Source organism: Sitodiplosis mosellana, unplaced genomic scaffold, assembly GCF_009176505.1.
Source record: "Sitodiplosis mosellana isolate CC-2019 unplaced genomic scaffold, AAFC_SMos_1.0 Smas_scaffold_1, whole genome shotgun sequence".
NCBI lineage: Eukaryota > Metazoa > Arthropoda > Insecta > Diptera > Cecidomyiidae > Sitodiplosis > Sitodiplosis mosellana.
The window spans coordinates 5,640,934-5,658,892 of record NW_022595244.1 but is presented as its reverse complement, the minus strand read 5'-3'; the positions used below and the strand labels follow the sequence as shown (position 1 = coordinate 5,658,892).

At 35.5% G+C, this 17,959-nt stretch overlaps 1 protein-coding gene across 1 annotated transcript in view; it reads right to left on the bottom strand.

The window, feature by feature from the left end:
• The window catches only part of LOC129574784 (uncharacterized), a 16,307-nt gene extending 7,961 nt beyond the window's left edge, over positions 1-8,346 (bottom strand). Inside the window, exon 1 of the mRNA XM_055457253.1 lies at positions 4,861-8,346. Within this exon, the coding sequence (XP_055313228.1) occupies positions 4,861-5,605 (745 nt within the window). The 5' untranslated portion in view covers positions 5,606-8,346. The remainder of the gene's footprint in view (positions 1-4,860) is intronic.
• Between the last annotated feature and the right edge of the window lie 9,613 nt (positions 8,347-17,959).

Here is a 17,959-nt window from a genome sequence, read left to right as displayed (position 1 = left end):
AATATCGGAATCATGAATGGAATACGTAGTACCCGTTTACTCGCGCGTGTGTGACATTGAACATATTGGTTTCAGTTTTCATGCATTTCCGTGGAAATGCACATATATTTCTCATGGTAAATTGATTGCATTGGATACTTAAATACGTGCACTGTGTGTGTGAGTGTGGGGAGGCAAAATAAAGAACAAACAATACAATATGCGCCCTAGAACAAACAAGAATCGCGCAGCAAGAAAAATATGTATTTTTCCAAGAAGCTTATCGAAAAATAGCTTCGATGGACGCGCGAGAAATAATGAATGTCATCGACGAGAATGCGAAAGGTTGCAAGAAAGAGTTTAATGAAAAAGAAACGGCATGCTTTGGATTCTTTGCAATTTTCTAACATCTCGATCATACGATGATTCGAATGACAAACTTATTTCTTATCAACATGTTGTTATCGTTGAATTGAAAATACGCGACTGTGTCGCGCCATGTGTGGTATCTGCAACACAGAAAAAAAGGACGAAAACATTCACCGTGCCTCTGTACACATATCCACACCACATTGCGTGCGGTTTTTCGCCTTCCAATACACGACGATTGACGATAGCACACAGCGGCTTGCAACGTAAACAAACTCCCCTCGGTTTATCTATTGCACGTCATACTGATGTAAATTCGAGCTGTCTCCATTAGGGCGTTCTGTTGTTTTTCGACGTAAATTTTATTTTTTCCTGGAAAAATGGAGACGAACATCGATTGACTCATTCGCTGAAATTTGGTTTCTCCCACCAATCGATAGGGAATTGAGTGTCACGTTTGGGATCGATGTAAATTTGGTATTGGGAATTTCATGGTAGAAAACGTGTATGTTTCACAAAGACAACTAATCACGTTACATGTTCAACGTGACGAAAAACAAAGCATCGATTTTTTTTTCCATACATGTGGCCCGTAGAATCCATCTTATTCTCATGTAATTGGATACAGTACACAGCTTCAGATACACAAAGAGAGATGTTGCTTATTCAAAGATAAAATTCCCAATTCACGAAAGTCATTTGAAGGTAGGTTCGATTTCGGAATGAACAGTTCACTCCATAAATAAAAATCAATGCACCGGCAATCCGAACGAAAATAGACACCCTTGATTTTGTAGCCAAGCTTGCGATCGCAATTACGCGCTTATCTTCATTCTTTTGGATTCGAAGTCAGTGTAGCACTGTGTAATGCGATAATTCTGTGAACGCGAACAAAAAGACAAACAAAAAATATTCACCCCAAGCAAAGACATCGTTATCACCACTGTTAACTGAAATAAATGTTTCTTGCTTTTATTTTCAAGTTCGCGTACTTATTAATTACGCTGTCCGGATATTACTATTTTTGTTTTGGAAAATAATCATACATACACACCGTAAACGAAAACAATCACGCGTCACAAAAAAAGTAATATCGCCTGTTCGGACGTAATCAAATTTAAATATGTTGGGCGTGAAATACAAATATTTGCCTAAAACATGAATGGACACGCGTGTTCAAATAGAAAATTAGTTTATTTAAGCGCTTCGCAAAAGTGTATATTTTTGTCATTGTCATACGATTTGCATACGCAGATTTGCTTGATCACTTGATTGTGAAATGAAAAGTGACGCATATTATACAAAGTGATAATGACTTGCCAATGAATGAGATTTTCGCGTTATCGTCGTCGTTGTCATCTATCTTCGTCGGTTTTGATGCGTTCCGATTTATTTTCAATATTTTGATCAGCTGAACAAATCAAAAACACATAATGCAATGATACCGCTAAAAAGAGGCCGTTCGCAACGAACTTTTTGGAGAGTGCCTGTGAAACAGTTCATTGTGAAGTGTCCGTATAAGAAACGCATACACTCGGGCTGATTTTTCCACTGAATATATTGAACAAATTGCAACAACGAGAAAACAGCATCCACATTTATATATGCGATGACGCAAACCGAAATGTTTATCCGTGATATATTTTGCGAGTTGCGAAGCTCATGCATAATTTTACTGAATCTCAAACCGCAAATAAATCAGAGCAAAAATAGATTTGTCATTTGAAAATATCGGCGAATCGCATGAAATATGAATGGATTATCATAATTGAAGTTTGAATATTGCACGCCGCGCAAGCAAAGCCATCGTTCTTAAAATAGTATAAGATGAATGAGTCTACGACGAAAATCAGTGTTATTTCTACTAGTGTAAACACCACATTTACATGTTCGACAGTCATCGTTATTATGCTTAAATCATCTTAATTACCAAGCTAGAACTATTACGAGCTCTTAATTACACACACACACACACCTGAGAAAAGATTGATCACAATCGCTGTTGGCTCAAAGTTCATCTCTACTAGTGCTTGGAATTGTTCTATCAGAGCATGATCTTATTTAGAAAATCCCCGTAACTATTAACGACAAAACGATGTGTATTCGTTTATTGGGGGATTTCTTGCATCCGTAAGCAAAATGATTCATAGTTATGCATATTTTTATTTGAAATCGACTTATTTTTTTTTCGAACGACTTTGAGGAACTTTCGAGTAAATTTCATCTTGACTGATTAATATTCCGCGCCGAATTCAAGGATAAATTCTTGGCATTGCTGAAATTTCTATCAAGGTTTCTGATGGTCTATGTGCACGTTGGTCTCATTTTCGGAGGAAAATGCTACAATTTGTAAATGACCTATAATAATATGTTCGTCTGGCATCTTTCGTAACGGTATTTCGAGTGAATATTAAGCCACAACATCTGTTCGCACGTGATTAACCAAAATTAGAGGAAACGTTTCATTGCCCGTGTGCAAATAAAATGACTAACAGTCACTCAGTTGTATGTAACTGTATGTAGTGATACACAACTAAAACTGGCTAAGTTGATTGAAATCATGCGTTTTGTATGGAGACAATCACGTTTAGTTATTCTTTCAGTCAGTCGACTAATTTGAGACATTTTGACTAAGAGTGATTTGTGATTAAAGTTAACTGCAGTTGCTTTTTTTGTTCGAGACAATCACTTTTAGTCAGTCAAAATGTCCCAAATTAATCGACTGAATAGTCAGTCAAAAATTTTCCACACGGGTGATTCACCCGTTTGCTATTTCTCTCTCTCTGTGTCTCAATGGCACAGAGAATTCTTAACAACTTGCAATCAAAGCGTGTCTATTTTTAGACACGTATTGTTCGCCAATCAATGGTTCATCAAATCTAATGGCACACGCCAATTTGGGTTCGTGTGAATTTCACGTATTATGAAATCAACGCTGTCATATCATTTCGGCTCTATGATAGAGACGAATTTTTCGCTTGTTGTGAAAAAATGCTCATTCATTTCGTTATTGGAAGTCTATCCAAACATACACACACACACACGAAAAAATCCATCGAAATGAATGCCAATCGAAATTTTTTTTTTTTGCATTTTGAATGAATGGTTCCAATCGAATGTGCAACTTTCAAGTGAATGATAACTTTTTTTTTGTCATTCGTGTATGGCTGATTTTTTCGATCGATTTTTATGCATACGTGTGATAACAAATCGAAATGGGGCTTGCAATTGAAAAGAAAGTAGGCAATTTTTTTCTCTCTCTCACATTTTTTCCAGTTTGAACCCAAGCAAGTGCAAAGTCGAATTCATGTGGCGTTATGGTTCATCAGCACCTTCGTACCTTTGGTAAACCGTCTTTATTGTTTTTTTGTGTGTTTCGTGGGTTTGGCTGTGTGTAAGCTCCAGACATTTAATTTTGATCGTTCATTGACTGCAGCGATTGGCTACATCAGTATGTATCTGTTTTCAAGTGTTTTTTTGGGTGCCGTTCAAATAAAGAGTATGAATTCATGAGAAAAAAAATTGGAAGTGCGAGATAATTCGTTCATTAAACAAGAAATGAAAACAAAAAACCGTCCGCACAAAAAGTTGAATGATTTGCGGTATTTACATACGACAAAAACAGTGATCAAAGACATTGGGAAAAAATAAGCTTATCGAGGAATTGTTCGACTGAACCACATCCAAACGAGCATTCAGCACTTATGAAATGCGTCGTAATCAATCGTTTTGAGATGAAGTAAGAAAAACGATGAAATGTGCTTTTTTCGCGCCAGCTCCAACCGCGAGATATGGCACTGTCAAATTGACACGTATATGATGAGCCGCCGCGTTGACGACTTGCAACGCCTTGACTTTTGACTTTATTCGAAAAATCGTTCAACGATTTTGAAAGTTTTGCGATTGTCAAAATTCAACGAACACATGCACACACGTTCGATCGCCATTTTATAATTTCGAGTCTAATGCAAGCTCATTTAAATGTCTTTTAAATTCCGTTTTTTTCCTTCGATATATTTATTTGGCAATGATTATTTCTAATACCGTTAAAGTTGAAGAAGAAGATGCGCGCAAAACGTGCGCGATTGAGGAAAAACAAATCGTAAATTTGTGCGTAAAATGCAAATGACACGGCATATATGGATGTACGAATATGCGAATCGTATTGGAATTGTATCATTCGATACGAGACGATGTATTCAAGATCAATTTCACTTGAATAAAAAAACGGTGTTGTTGTTGCTGTGCCTATGTTCATAATTACCATTATCACACTATGGCAATGATTATGCAAACATGAAAATGCTTTTTACAAACAATCTCGTTAGTGTTTATAAATTGTGTGATACGGTCTTTGAAAAAAAAAAAACAGTCGTGATATGGACAAGCAATTATCATTAACAATAAAATGTATTAAGTCGCTAACAATTTGTAAAATAGACAAAAGTCACATGCTACTTTGAATATAAAAATCGACAGAATAAAAAGTCAATTTGTTCAAATCTAGCTTACCTACGGTTGCGGCAAAATCGAATCCCCAGAATCGTGTACAGTCGAATATTAATGAATTTTCAGTGAATACGGTGTGTGTTTGATGGGCCGATGAACTGGTTTGTTTTATGGTGACAATTGGTTCGACTTCGAGTCCTCGTTCGCTCACCACCGCTGCGATCGGTTCTACAATCTCGTCAACGATCTCAATTTCGTCTTTCTCATCGCCATGAATGTCAACCACTTGTTTTTCGCTAAATTTCCGGATATTTCCACGTTCATCGCGTTCAATGACCAGCGATTCGATTGACTTTTGAACATTACTACCACCAATGCGATTGTTCATCGCAAATTGATCGGTGTCAATATATTCTGGTTGTTCGACGTCACGTTCGACTCGACCGCCATAGCTGTGATGATGGCTGCGATGATTGTGTTGCAATGTTGGATTAACTGTTGTCGATTCCAACGAATGATGAATCAATCGGTCATTGAATGATTTCCGAAATTCGGTTTGAAAATCAAAAATGCGTTCGGCCGTTGCTTCAACCGTGTTGTCCATATGAAAACGGGTTTTCAAGCCGCCATGCAGCCATAAAGCTGGAGTCAATGCCAAACACGCAATAATATTTGCAACCAATAAATTAATGACAAATCGATTGGCTGTGGCTCGTAAACCGGGTGAAATCCAAAATGCACCCAAAGCCAGCACATTCACAGCAGCTGCTAACAATTGTAAACCTCCGATTATATAATCTAATGCCATGGTTTCTATCGTTATTAGTCACTCCACTATTTTGTTGTTTTTTTTTTTAAACTTCTCTTTAAACTGTTATTGTTTTTAATTTTTATGTCTTGGGCGTTGATTGATTTCGAAATCGTCAGTCGTCGCTTAATTTCTCTTTAATTTCGTTGATTGAAACGGATTTCGTTGTCCTGCATCGATGATTTCTTCGTTGCGTTGATTTTGATTGGATTTCTCTTTGGTCATAGGTGTTCACACTTGAAACACTCATCAAGTAATGACTTCTTCGATGTTTTGCTGGGAAATTCACGTGTGTACAAACTTTTTTCCACATGAACGACCGATATCACACACAAAACCAGAAGGAACAAAAAAAAACGGTGATCGTGTGGCGACAGTGAAATTCTGTTGTTTGAAATTGAGTATTTGCCAACGACAATGAAACTAAATCCACCGGAGAGGCACGTTTTCTTGGAATATGCCCACAACTTATTATTAAAATTGTGGACAAGTGTGGCGTTTTTTCTACTTCTGCGGTTTCTTCTCTCACTCGCTCACTTCTTTCGGTTGTTTCGTTTTCAAATTAAACTTCGGACTTGTCTGACTGGCGTTGTTGTTCCCACCGGCGTCGCTTGTTAGAATATTCTAATGTGTGTCGCTTTTTTATGTCGTGTTCTATTTTTTTTTCTCTTTACTTTGTTTAAAAGAACACGGTATAAATGATTAGGCACTTAGAATGCACTTAATTACGTTTGATAATACTGCTTCAGTTGCTGACAATAATTTATTGGTTGATTAACCGTTGTTTTTCGGGGTTTTCGGCCGGAGTGAATGGAGGAAATTTTCCACACTTGATTTGACTCAAACAATTTACGAGTTGTCGTCGGATCCGACAAAGTCTTTTATTTGCAAATTTGTGTGAACGGTTCTATGTCCGCAGCGATGGTTGGAGTTGGCGAAAAAAGAAATTGTTACGTGTCGTCACAATGTCTATGTCGATGTGGTGTTCGCTGAATCTTCGGTGATGCTCTGACTCACTTACTCGATACGACGACTCTTCGCTTCTTTTTTCGTAAACTTGTGAATTTTTTATGCGTGAAAAACTTTTGGTCGCTCGTAAATATATCATAAATTTACTTTTCCGTTTCGCACGGCATTCAATTTCATTTATAACACCAATTTGTGTTTCAATTTTTCGGTCGGCCTCTCTCTATGTCAGTATTTATTTCTCGCTTCACGTTAAATATTAATTTATGCACACATCCAAATATATATATATATATATATATATATATACACCCCGAATAAAAAGCTAACTATGGATATCCAGCGATTGTTTCTTTCTTTATATCTATTCGTAGACACAATTTGTAGGTGATATTTTCGCGGGTCTTTGAATGTCACCAAACTAGTAACTAGATCAGATAAATGTTAAATATATATATTGTAAAACTTTTAATCTTGTCCTCACTTCTCGATTGCATCAAACAAAAAATTGTCTGTCGTCACAGTGGGCGTTCGATGTAGGCATTCTCTTTCTCTGTCTGTTTTATTCGTTTTTTTCTTCTTCTTGACAAAATCAACCACAGCAACAATATGACACAATTGATACTGAATGGATTCAATTGACGTAAGAATGTGGTGCAATTGGTCAATAACACCGTCCTCGTTAAATGGAAATGACTCCTTGATCTTCGAATGAACGGTGATATTGTTTTTGTTTTTTAAGCCGCGAATGTCTTCGGTTTTGAAAAATGTCTCAATTTTCCTTTGTCTTGTCGTTTTTTGAAACGAAAAGTTATCACTTGTTGTTGGCGTTGCTGCTTTTTTTTCCTTTGTCTTGATAAAATCGTTAATTATTTACGTTCGCGATTTTCTTTCAATGCAACTTCTTATGAGAGTCACTTTCACGCTTTCATCTCGTTCTCGTTGATTTTCAATTAATTTATACTTATATTGGTTGTGCTCCAGATTTTGCGTTTAATTCTATCTGTTTGTGTTTCGTCTTTCGTTTTTATTCGCTGCTTTTTATGCTGTGGATTGTTTTTCAGGCGTTTTAAATATAAGAATCACAGTTCGTTCCGTCTTTTTTTTTCAGTGTGAAGTGGGTCAAACAGTTTTCGGTTGATCCAATTTCTGTAGAAATTTGCTTTTCCTAGGAGTCAATTTATCCCGGTTTCGGTCACTTAAACTACTGAATCATTGAAAGGATTGTGATTTCTAGTGAAACTTTCCGTACACGCACGGACTGATCCTAATACACTCTGTATGTTTTTCTTCTTTTTTTTCGTCACTTGTTTCCTGTGTAATGATGATCTTTGCTGTATCAAACTATCACTTTCACAGATATTGTGTTTATAGTAGAGTCGCCTTGTTCTGTTTTGAGTTTTTTTTTTCGACGATTACAACAACAAAAATTGTTTATTACTGATATGAATTATTGTCTCGATCGAATCAAACGGTTCTCTTTTCTTTCATGAACAAGGAAACGGCGGGAGAAAAAGTTTTGTTTTATTTGATTTATTTTTCTTGGTCTGGTACGATTTTTATACTGCGATACGATCACTTCGCTTGTCGGGCGCGATTCGTATTGCCTAGATTTTGTTGTACGAAATGCAAAAAAATAAATAAAAAAATTCGTTGTGCGACCGTGCGCTATCAACTTTAAAGCGAAACTAATTCGAGGCTTTGTGAGTCAAGAGAGAAAAACACAACATAAAACAAAATTAAATAGCAACAAACAGAATCACACACATGCACCAATACACATCGTCACACAGACACAGGCAAGCACACACGGCACATAAACACAGCGATTGGCAGCGTGCAAAGCGGCCAAACTGTACTCGGTTCATAATAATCAAACCGAATTAACACAATGAAACAACACACTGTGTGTGAAAAAAAAACAGCTGAACGCAACAACAATAACACCGCAACCCAGTGAATTCACGAATATCAAGAATAGGAAGAATAGAAAATAAGTAATGAATGATCTATATTACGTATGAGCGACTTTTTTTTCTCTCGCTGTGTGTATGTCTATTTCTCGCTCGCGCTCGTTTTTTAGCACTACATGAAATGTAGAGCTAGTAATTTGCTCTTTTTTTCCCTACATACTTTTTGAGTGATGAAACAAATTATGGTGAATTTGAATTTTATGCTCTTTTTTTTAATTTAATTTAAAACAGTGGCAGTAACGACAAATAAGTGCATAATATCTCAAAGCGCCAATCAAATTTTTATTATCAAATGTTGTTGAAAAATTACATTAATTTTTCGTATAATATTTTCTGAGTCTTGACCAGAATTAAAGTGATTCTAGATTCTATGCTCATATTATAATAAATAATTATTTATTTAATTTAAACCAAAGGCAGTATATTTCAAAAAAGAATTTAAACCAAGATTTTCATTCGTTTTGCAAATAAATATATTACTTCAAAGTTACTTTGATGAAATACATTTCATGTAGTGCGCCAAAAAATAGTTTGTTGTAAAACAACAAAATAGATTACGTTATTAAAAACTCAAGAACGCAGAGTGGAGCGAAGCGAAGGTCTGCGGTCTTGTTTTATCTCTCTCCCACTCTGTTCCAACCAAACGCCACTCTTATTGGCACGAGTGTGTAGTGGTATCGCGAGTGCCATTCAAGTGTATTAAACGAGAATTGAGAAGTAACAAAAATATGTACACGCGAAACAATGAACAGTAACCAAGAGCATGAGTTACATTTAGCTGCACAGACACGAGTACCAGAGACTAACATTTCGTTATCGAAATCAGAATGAAAAATTTCATCACTTTGGTTTCGAAAGCCGTTGCATTTGTGGAAATAATTTGAGTGTCAACCAGAATTCCATCGTCCGGAATCTTAATCGATGGAGCATTCAAGAAAAATCAAATGACCACGATTTGGTCTCTGGCTTCTTTTTTTTTCCAAGTCGCTACAAATATGTCAATGAAATCAAATTATATGCGGTATCGCCATGGGTAAAGTAGTCAGCTCGTGCTGATATGTTGACCGTCTATAACTGCTGTGAACATGAACAAATTAGAGAAAATACACACACATAGCGTAAATGGGCTTAAAACATAGTGGCTGTATTCACAAACTAATGCGATCTACGTTTGCTGTATTTACTAGTGACTTTCCGTCGAGCACCCTTTTTTCTGGCATCATCAATACCGTCGATGTTAAATTTAGCAATTAATTCCGTACGAAATTTGCATGTGTATAAAATTTGGCTTCAAACAAAGACGACAACGACAACGATGACGATGACAGAAAAAAAAACGCTACAACAACGAAAATAAAGTTGATGGGACGCCACGCTTACTCAGTCAGTCTCTCACATTTGTGTACACATGATTTCTAAAACGGAGCATGAATGAAGAGACCAAACACAACAATAAAAAAAATCGCTGGCAATATGTAAAATAATCCCGATAAGAGACAGAGATAATGCTAATTCATCTCTTTTGCACACCATCGCCGCCATGGCTGGCCGTATGTAAATTACACGCTTGACTTTCCATACACACGCTTCGGTAGAAAAAATCATCTGTTTTTGATTTGAATTTTGCGCATTCGCGCATGTTTTCGTTCGTATTTTGCGATTTTCCGACACACAAACACATAGGAACACAAAAACTCACAACGTGTTTTGATTGTTTGTCATTTGATGATCAGGGAATTTGTCGTATTGACAAGATATAAGATTGTCCATTTGATCATCAGTGAAATCGCGAATGATTTGCTTTGTTTTGCATGCCAAAACCGAAATTTACACTCAAAAATTACAAACACGCACAAATCACTTGGATGGGGATTTCTTGAACGTATCGCTTATTTTTTGCCGCTCTTTGTTTATTATTGATATTTATTGACAGAGCAACACGTTGACCATCGACAAGCAGCAGTGATATGTAAATAAAATCAAAATGCAAATCACCGCATTTTTCGGTAGTTTTTTTTCGCGTGCCAATCGAATGGTTAAATACAAAACGTCTAAAAATGAAACAAAATCGTCTAAAAAAATGACAATTTTGTCTAAAGAAAATGGTCCCTTTTTTCAACAAATTCGTCTAAAATCATTTTTTTTAAATGACAAAATCATCTAAAAATGTGACAATTTTTTTCTTAAAAAAATCGGGTTTTAAAATAACAGAATCGTCTAAATACGAGTTTTCTGGCAAATCTGACAAAAACGTCTAAAAGAATCCAAAAACATCTATGTATAAAATGTTTATTCAGAGTGACAATATCATCTAAAACACTCTCAAAAATCACAAATTCATATGATACTATTTTCATCTTGAGAAAATCGCCTGAAATACGCCAATTTTTTCAATATCTTCTTTATTAAAAAAGAAATAAAGAAGAATATAAAATTATTTACATAAGTCGTTTGCAAATGAAAAGATACTCTCCGGATTGGAAAGCCATCTTCAGTGTATGTCTTATCAAATTCACTGGGTATGGTTTTGATCATATCACTTTTTGGAATCAAAATAAGCTCATATGCAATGTGTTGTGAAGAAAAAATAAAAATAATCAAATGAATATTCGGCAAAATGTGTGATTCTTAAAGCAAAAAATAAAGAAAATATTGGAAAAAATGAGATTTTAGATGATTTTGCCATTTAAAAAAATTTATTTTAGACGGATTTGTTAAAAGAAGGGACGATTTCTTTAAGACGAACTTGTAATTTTTTTAGACGATTTTGTTTTATTAACAAAGTGAAGCAATCGTTTTTGGACTCGGCATCAAGGCAAATATTTAGTAGAAATGTATTCAATTTAGACAACAGTATTTTTGAAGAATTGTATGTATAGTGAATAGTGGTGCCGCAGAGCGCCACTTCGAAGTCATTAGGGCTGGTGGCTAGGCTATTCGATTCGGGAGTGTCTCACTGCTTGTCAAATTGTAAATGAATTGTATAATGTTATTCAGTCTGTGATTAGACGGTGAAATAAATAAATAAATAAAATAAATAAATATTTTTAGACGTTTTTGTAAGCAGCCTATATTTTAATTTGCACACAACAACGAAATACGCAAGGGAAATATTCTTTAAATTTCGGTTCGCATATATTCGGTTATATTTGTTTAACGCTATTTTTATACGAACAACTGTGAGGTTTTCACATTCATTTGATTTACCAATCTATAAAAATGGACATTTCTATATCGGAGATATAATTTATGGGCGTTATTTTGTTAAGGCAATCGATAAAAGTTTATTGGTTTGATTAAGAGAACTCTTAAAATAATTAGGCGATGCCAATGTAGCTGAAATATGTTGCAAACACAGATAAATTGGAACAGCGTCAAACATATTGAATCTGTATACATGCACAATTGAGGAAATGTCCAATCGATTTCCTAGGGATACAACAAATCGACAAACCATTCTCATTACTCTTCTTCGAAACGCATTTCGAATTCGTGCGCATTTTTCATATGTCCACAGTCATGTTGTGCTGGCACAAAATTGAACAAGAAACTAGCTGTATGTGATGCCAATTTTTTATCGACTTGAACATTTTGCCCATAAAAACCATTTATGACCCATTAAGCCGATTTATGTTTTCTGAAAAGATTCACTCGTACAGAGAGACAAAAAAAACTCACAACCGAACGCAGCAAGAGGACGGTGGTTGGTCAATATGTAGTAATCAGCATCCATCACTTTCTGTTCAGCTAAATCGTTTCGCCATTTACAATGTGCAAAATCATCTTAATCATCAAGACAACGATTCTCTCATTTTTTTTTCTTCATCTCTTCTGGTTTCATTTCATTTCATTTCGACTCGTTTTTTTTTCTGCCGATTTTTTCTACGTGCAAATTCCAATGATATGAAATTAAATTATAAGAATTGTGATTGTTCTTTTTTTTCCTTTCCCATTTATCTCAATTCCATCGTGTACGTTCTACATTAACCCTGGCCATTTGTACAAGTTTTTATTCTTGGGCATTGCTATGATCATAAACCCACCGATCAAATGGCAAACATGAAAATCCAATTCACTTCCGGCATTTGCCCATCTTTCGGCGCTAAATAAATCTAATGGAAACGGATTGAATGGTATCCAGTCGAAAAATACTCATTTTAATATACTTTCGCATGCGAAGTACTTGAACAAAAAGAAGCGGCGCGTGTGTTACATAAAAATCTGTGTCAGTAGATGCGGTCATGTTACTATTTATATTTGATGTACAAAAACAGTCTGTTTTGGTGAGATCAACGCAAAACGAATAAAATCAAATAACAAAATCGACTTGAAAAGATGTTTTCAAGTGATAAAAAAAAAACAAGAGATGAAATAACATCAAAACAAACATTAAATCTAGGGTTAAGGTATCCACTTTACTGAGTCGCATAAAAATTGCACTTTGATCCGGTGCGATGGCCACACAGCAGATGGTCAGTCAGTTCATGTGCACAAACAAAGTGAGTACAAGTGAGGCGGTATCCAAAGTGCCCATAATCGGTCAATAACAACAAAATGAGAATAGAGTCGGACGCTTAAATTACATGTATCACACACGCAGAATGCATTGAATTAAATCACCGTAAAGGCACAAAATGATCACTCACACTGTACTCTTTCAATTTGCATACGAAATGAGTGCATTCAGGATGTGCATGCACATTGCACAGGCACTCAGTGCGATGCAGCGCACCGACTGAATCAACGCCAAGAATTTCCATATTTAACCAGATTAACTTAAATGGCATTTTTAACGGAACCCGTAATTTCATGCAGAAATTCTCTGCTAAGGCCACAATTATTGGCACAGAGATTCTTGTAGAATTTTTTTTGGAATATTATCGAAACTGGATCCAGATGAGAAAAAAATTATTTGCTCAACATACGCAAAAACCATAATATTGAGCTCTATTTTTGTGTGATGTCAAAACCAACGCCTAATCGACAACGGCGACAGCGACGATGTTGACATAAAGCGACGCCCTTTTGAATCCATCCAAGGGGGAAACTACTACTACCGCATAATTCATATTAATACAATCTAGTACAACATCAATTCTGATAAATTCCAAAAAATTCTGCGCAATTCAAAACAATTCCAATCAATTCCGATGTTTCTAAGTCAAATTTGATGATGATCAACTTCAAAAATTGCAAATATAGGGTCATTTAGCATCTCAAAGGAATGCTTAAGCGCATAGATGTTCAATCTTATCGAAATAACTTCAGATAGGGCATTTTTAATTGTACATAGGTCTCACTTCCAATTCAATATTTCACTTCAAATAGGTAAAGTGATGATAAAATATTTTCAAAATAGAAAACAGAGCTAGAATTGAGTCTTGTAGATCAAACCAAGTCAAATATGTTCTAGAAGTAAAAATCTTCAATATGCATTCAAATGAATGGTAAATGTTCCTATATTTGTAATATTTTGAGTTGATCATCACCAAATTTGACTAAGGAACATCGGAATTGATTGGAATTGTTTTGAATTGCGCAGAATTTTTTGGAATTTTCCAGAATTTGTGTTGTACTAGATTGTATTAATATTAATTACGCGGTAGTAGTAGTTTCCCCCTTGAATCCATCACGCGGGTTTGGACTATAAACTTATATGGAAATTAAAATTCTCAGCGAAATTGGTTTTTCCCATGTTTGTCACGCTAATTCTTTTGATGGAATATTTTTCATTCTTATGGCGTCTAAGAATAGACTCATTCACTCTCTCTATCTCTTGCCTCTCTTTCTTGTTTTTTTTTTCTCTCTCTCTCAAAAACTCGTTGTTCTCGCAAGCATCTTGTGCTCGAATGATGGATACGCTTCTGCGAAATGCTGTGTTGTTTGTCTCGCCAAAGGTGGGCTTGAGCGATTTGTTGTGTTGCACGTTGAATGCAAAAGCGTTCCTTTGATGTGCGCTTTATAATCTTAAATTAGCCGCAATTTTTCGTTGCATGCACGATAACGCGTTTAATGGATGTTTACATTGGTTTGGCTAAACAGTCTGTTTGGTGCACACACGTTCGCTTCCTAACTGAATACCAAGCAATTCTGTCTGGTTTATTTTTCCAACGAACAAACAAGCAACAACAACGACGGCAACCATACCAACCAACAAAACCCAATTGCATTGGATAATCGCAATAATACGAAAGAATGAGCATAAAACCTCTTTGCCTCTGCACGGACAATCACAATCGCCGAGACGTTGTTGTTGTTGCTGTCGTCATGGTCGTTGTTATTGTCACCGTCACGTTGTGAATCGGCAGGTTTCAGTCGATGAATTGTTGTTGCTTTTTCTTATTATTATTATTTGCAAAGGGGAATTTCAACCGGTAGAAAAACTTTCCGTCGCTTTAGTGCATGCGAATGACAGGGAATTTTTCCATTATTCGCGAGCATCAAACGTGTAAACATCAATCGACCAAATACAATGTTTGTTATGGGATGTGTGTATGAATTACACGCGACGCGCTACAACCATAAATTCTCTTGGTCAGTTTTTATTACAAACAACAATGATCCGTTTGAATTGGTTTTTCTTCAGTTGTTGTTGCTTTCATTTTCCGAGTTTTCCACATTAGCTGTCAATTCGAAACGACTTCACTCTATTTTACAATGTTTTCGTTTACATTGATCAGTTCCACGAACTGTTTATGATATAACCTGCATCGATAATAGCTGTTTTGTTACAAAACAGAACTATATGGTTTCATGGTCTCAAAGGTAAAATCGACGCCTTCTATTTGGTAGGAAAAAAAAACGTAGAGAGTAAATAATGCGATAGTGAACAAATGCCAATGAACAGGAATAACACGGAATGAATTGATGAAAATGGAGTAAACAAAAGTGACTATCCCATTGCTCTTGATCGAGAATGTTCGCCGGCATTTAATCAACCCATGTAAAGAGCTGGAACAATTGTGAACAACAAGCCAATAAACTAACAAAATTACAAATTTTCCGCATTTTAACACCATTATTTGCTTCGATATAATTTGATTACATTGGAATGAAAGCGCATTTATTCCCAAAGCGTAGCACTGTATGTCTCTTCTTCATTTCGTTAAGTTTTTTTTTATCAGTTACTATAAAGGAAAATTTTTATCATTCATTTGAGTTGATACGCGTATTCAATGTGCTTGTGCATGCACTGTCAATTGAACGTAATTATTTGTCTTGCTTAACATTTACATTGGGTATAGTGGAGTAGTAAAACGAGAATGTGTCCATATCACATGTACCTTAAGGCAATTTGTAATGGAAGAAGCCACCAATTACATCGAAAAACCATTAAATCATTTAATTGATTTGGTGGCGTTTGATATGAATAACATAAAATCGAAAGTGATGACTGGCCGAAAGTTGATTTACCCAACCACGACTGGATTTTTTGAACAGAAATTATCAAAAGAGTCCATGGTCCAGTCGATAATTTGACCCTCTTTAACATATGTATCAAGCACATAAATGTCAATCGCCTTATTCGCACTCAATAAAACACGAGCAATGTTAACGTCTTACTCGAATCTGGTCGTCTCAAAATACAAAATTTAATCGAAATGTTGACGCCATCGATGCTAATTGAAAGGAATGTCTGTATACACTTCGATTCGTTCGTTTTGCAAATATTTAATTTTAAGTTAAGTGATTTGCGTGCGACATGTGATCATCGTCATCAAATTTTCATTTTCAGAAGAAGAAAAACAACTTCATTTGTAAATATATTTCTGGTGGAACGGATATCACTTCATTTACGCGGAACACACACAACACCCAGGACAGATGTCAATCGTTTTTTATTTGAAAAAATTACTTTCAATTTAAATGATGGCTGATATCTTAATATTGCAAATGTTCAATCAAATCAATTATTTCAACGATACGCTTCATATCAAGTATGGTGTGTGTTTTATAGACTCAAATGCCAATCAATTTAAGCAATTGTATTAATCGATATGAAGCAGTTTGTACTACACATTACTGCTTAGTTGTCCATATATACATATTTCATTGCATCGTGTGTCGTCTGCATCAAATCTAGACAACAATTAAAATTCATATAACCATTTCACACATGTGACTTATATTACCGCATAATTAAATTCAATCAATTGCTCGGTTTATTTATTAACATTGCAATATGTGTTGATTTTCTAACCACTTTGATGCAATGTAAAGCTTGAATTTCAAACGGTATGGCTGAAATTCACGCAGAAAAATCCGCTATTCAATCTAATTGAGTTGCAGGAAAATTCAAGAAAATCAAATCGGCCGTTATTGAAGAGCCAACACAACCTATCTAAAAACTATAAATGTTCCACCTGAAACATGCCATTTTTGTTGTTGTTGCTGTTGTTGAAAAATGCTCTATTAAAACTGCACTTGCCACCGGAAAACGAACGAAAAAAAAACAACAACATAAAGTTAAATTAGAAACTGTAATCGCGATCTGGTCGAAGGCGTGACTCAATCAAAAAAAAAAATGAACCAAACATGCACACAACTCGTTGATGAAGTAGTTGAAAAATACAAAACATCGTCTCGATGAAGGCTCGAGAACGATTCAAATGAGTTATTAGAATAAAGTTTTGATCGAGAAAATTCAAATTGCACGCTGGCACAGAAATCGAAAAACCAGTTTTGTTTCTCTCTATTTTATGCATATCGAAATCGAACTTTGCATTTTACAATTACAAATATTATGCAAAAAATGCATCAAGAGCCAGGTAAGAAGTCAATGACGTCAAATTACAATATTTATAATGCAAGACAACAACTTCTAACGTCAATGCACAAAGTGAATGGGAATATTTTATGTGGATGGATTTGTTTAATAACTTTTCTTTTATCTTTGAAATAAAGTGAATCGGATTTCATTCACATATCAAACAAAGAACAAAAGCCATCAATCGAATCGTGTGTGTATGTGTGTGTCGTACATTATGAGTGAGCCGCACGCTTTATGCATTTCTATGGAAATTTTAATAAACAAACCGCAAACTGACGACGCAAAACGAAGTGTATTGACACGAGAACAGCGGGAAAAAAACAACAATGCTATCCATTATCATTTTGACTGACGAGCATTTTAAAATATTATAGTTTTCCATTTTTAATAGACGTGTCAAGTTCAATAAAATTCAAAGTCAATTGGAAGTGTGCAAACGACGTACGGCGTGTGTACCACAGAAAGCGCATGGAAAAAAGCTCAAGCCATAGAAACTAGAGCGAAAAGTGTTAAAAAGGCACACACATAGCGGAAAACGGAAGACGAATAACAATAGACAAACGAACAGGTTGATGTCGTCGATTAAGTTCATGACCAATTTGCCGCTCGTGCAATTTTTATGCAAGGACCGATCGATATTGCTAT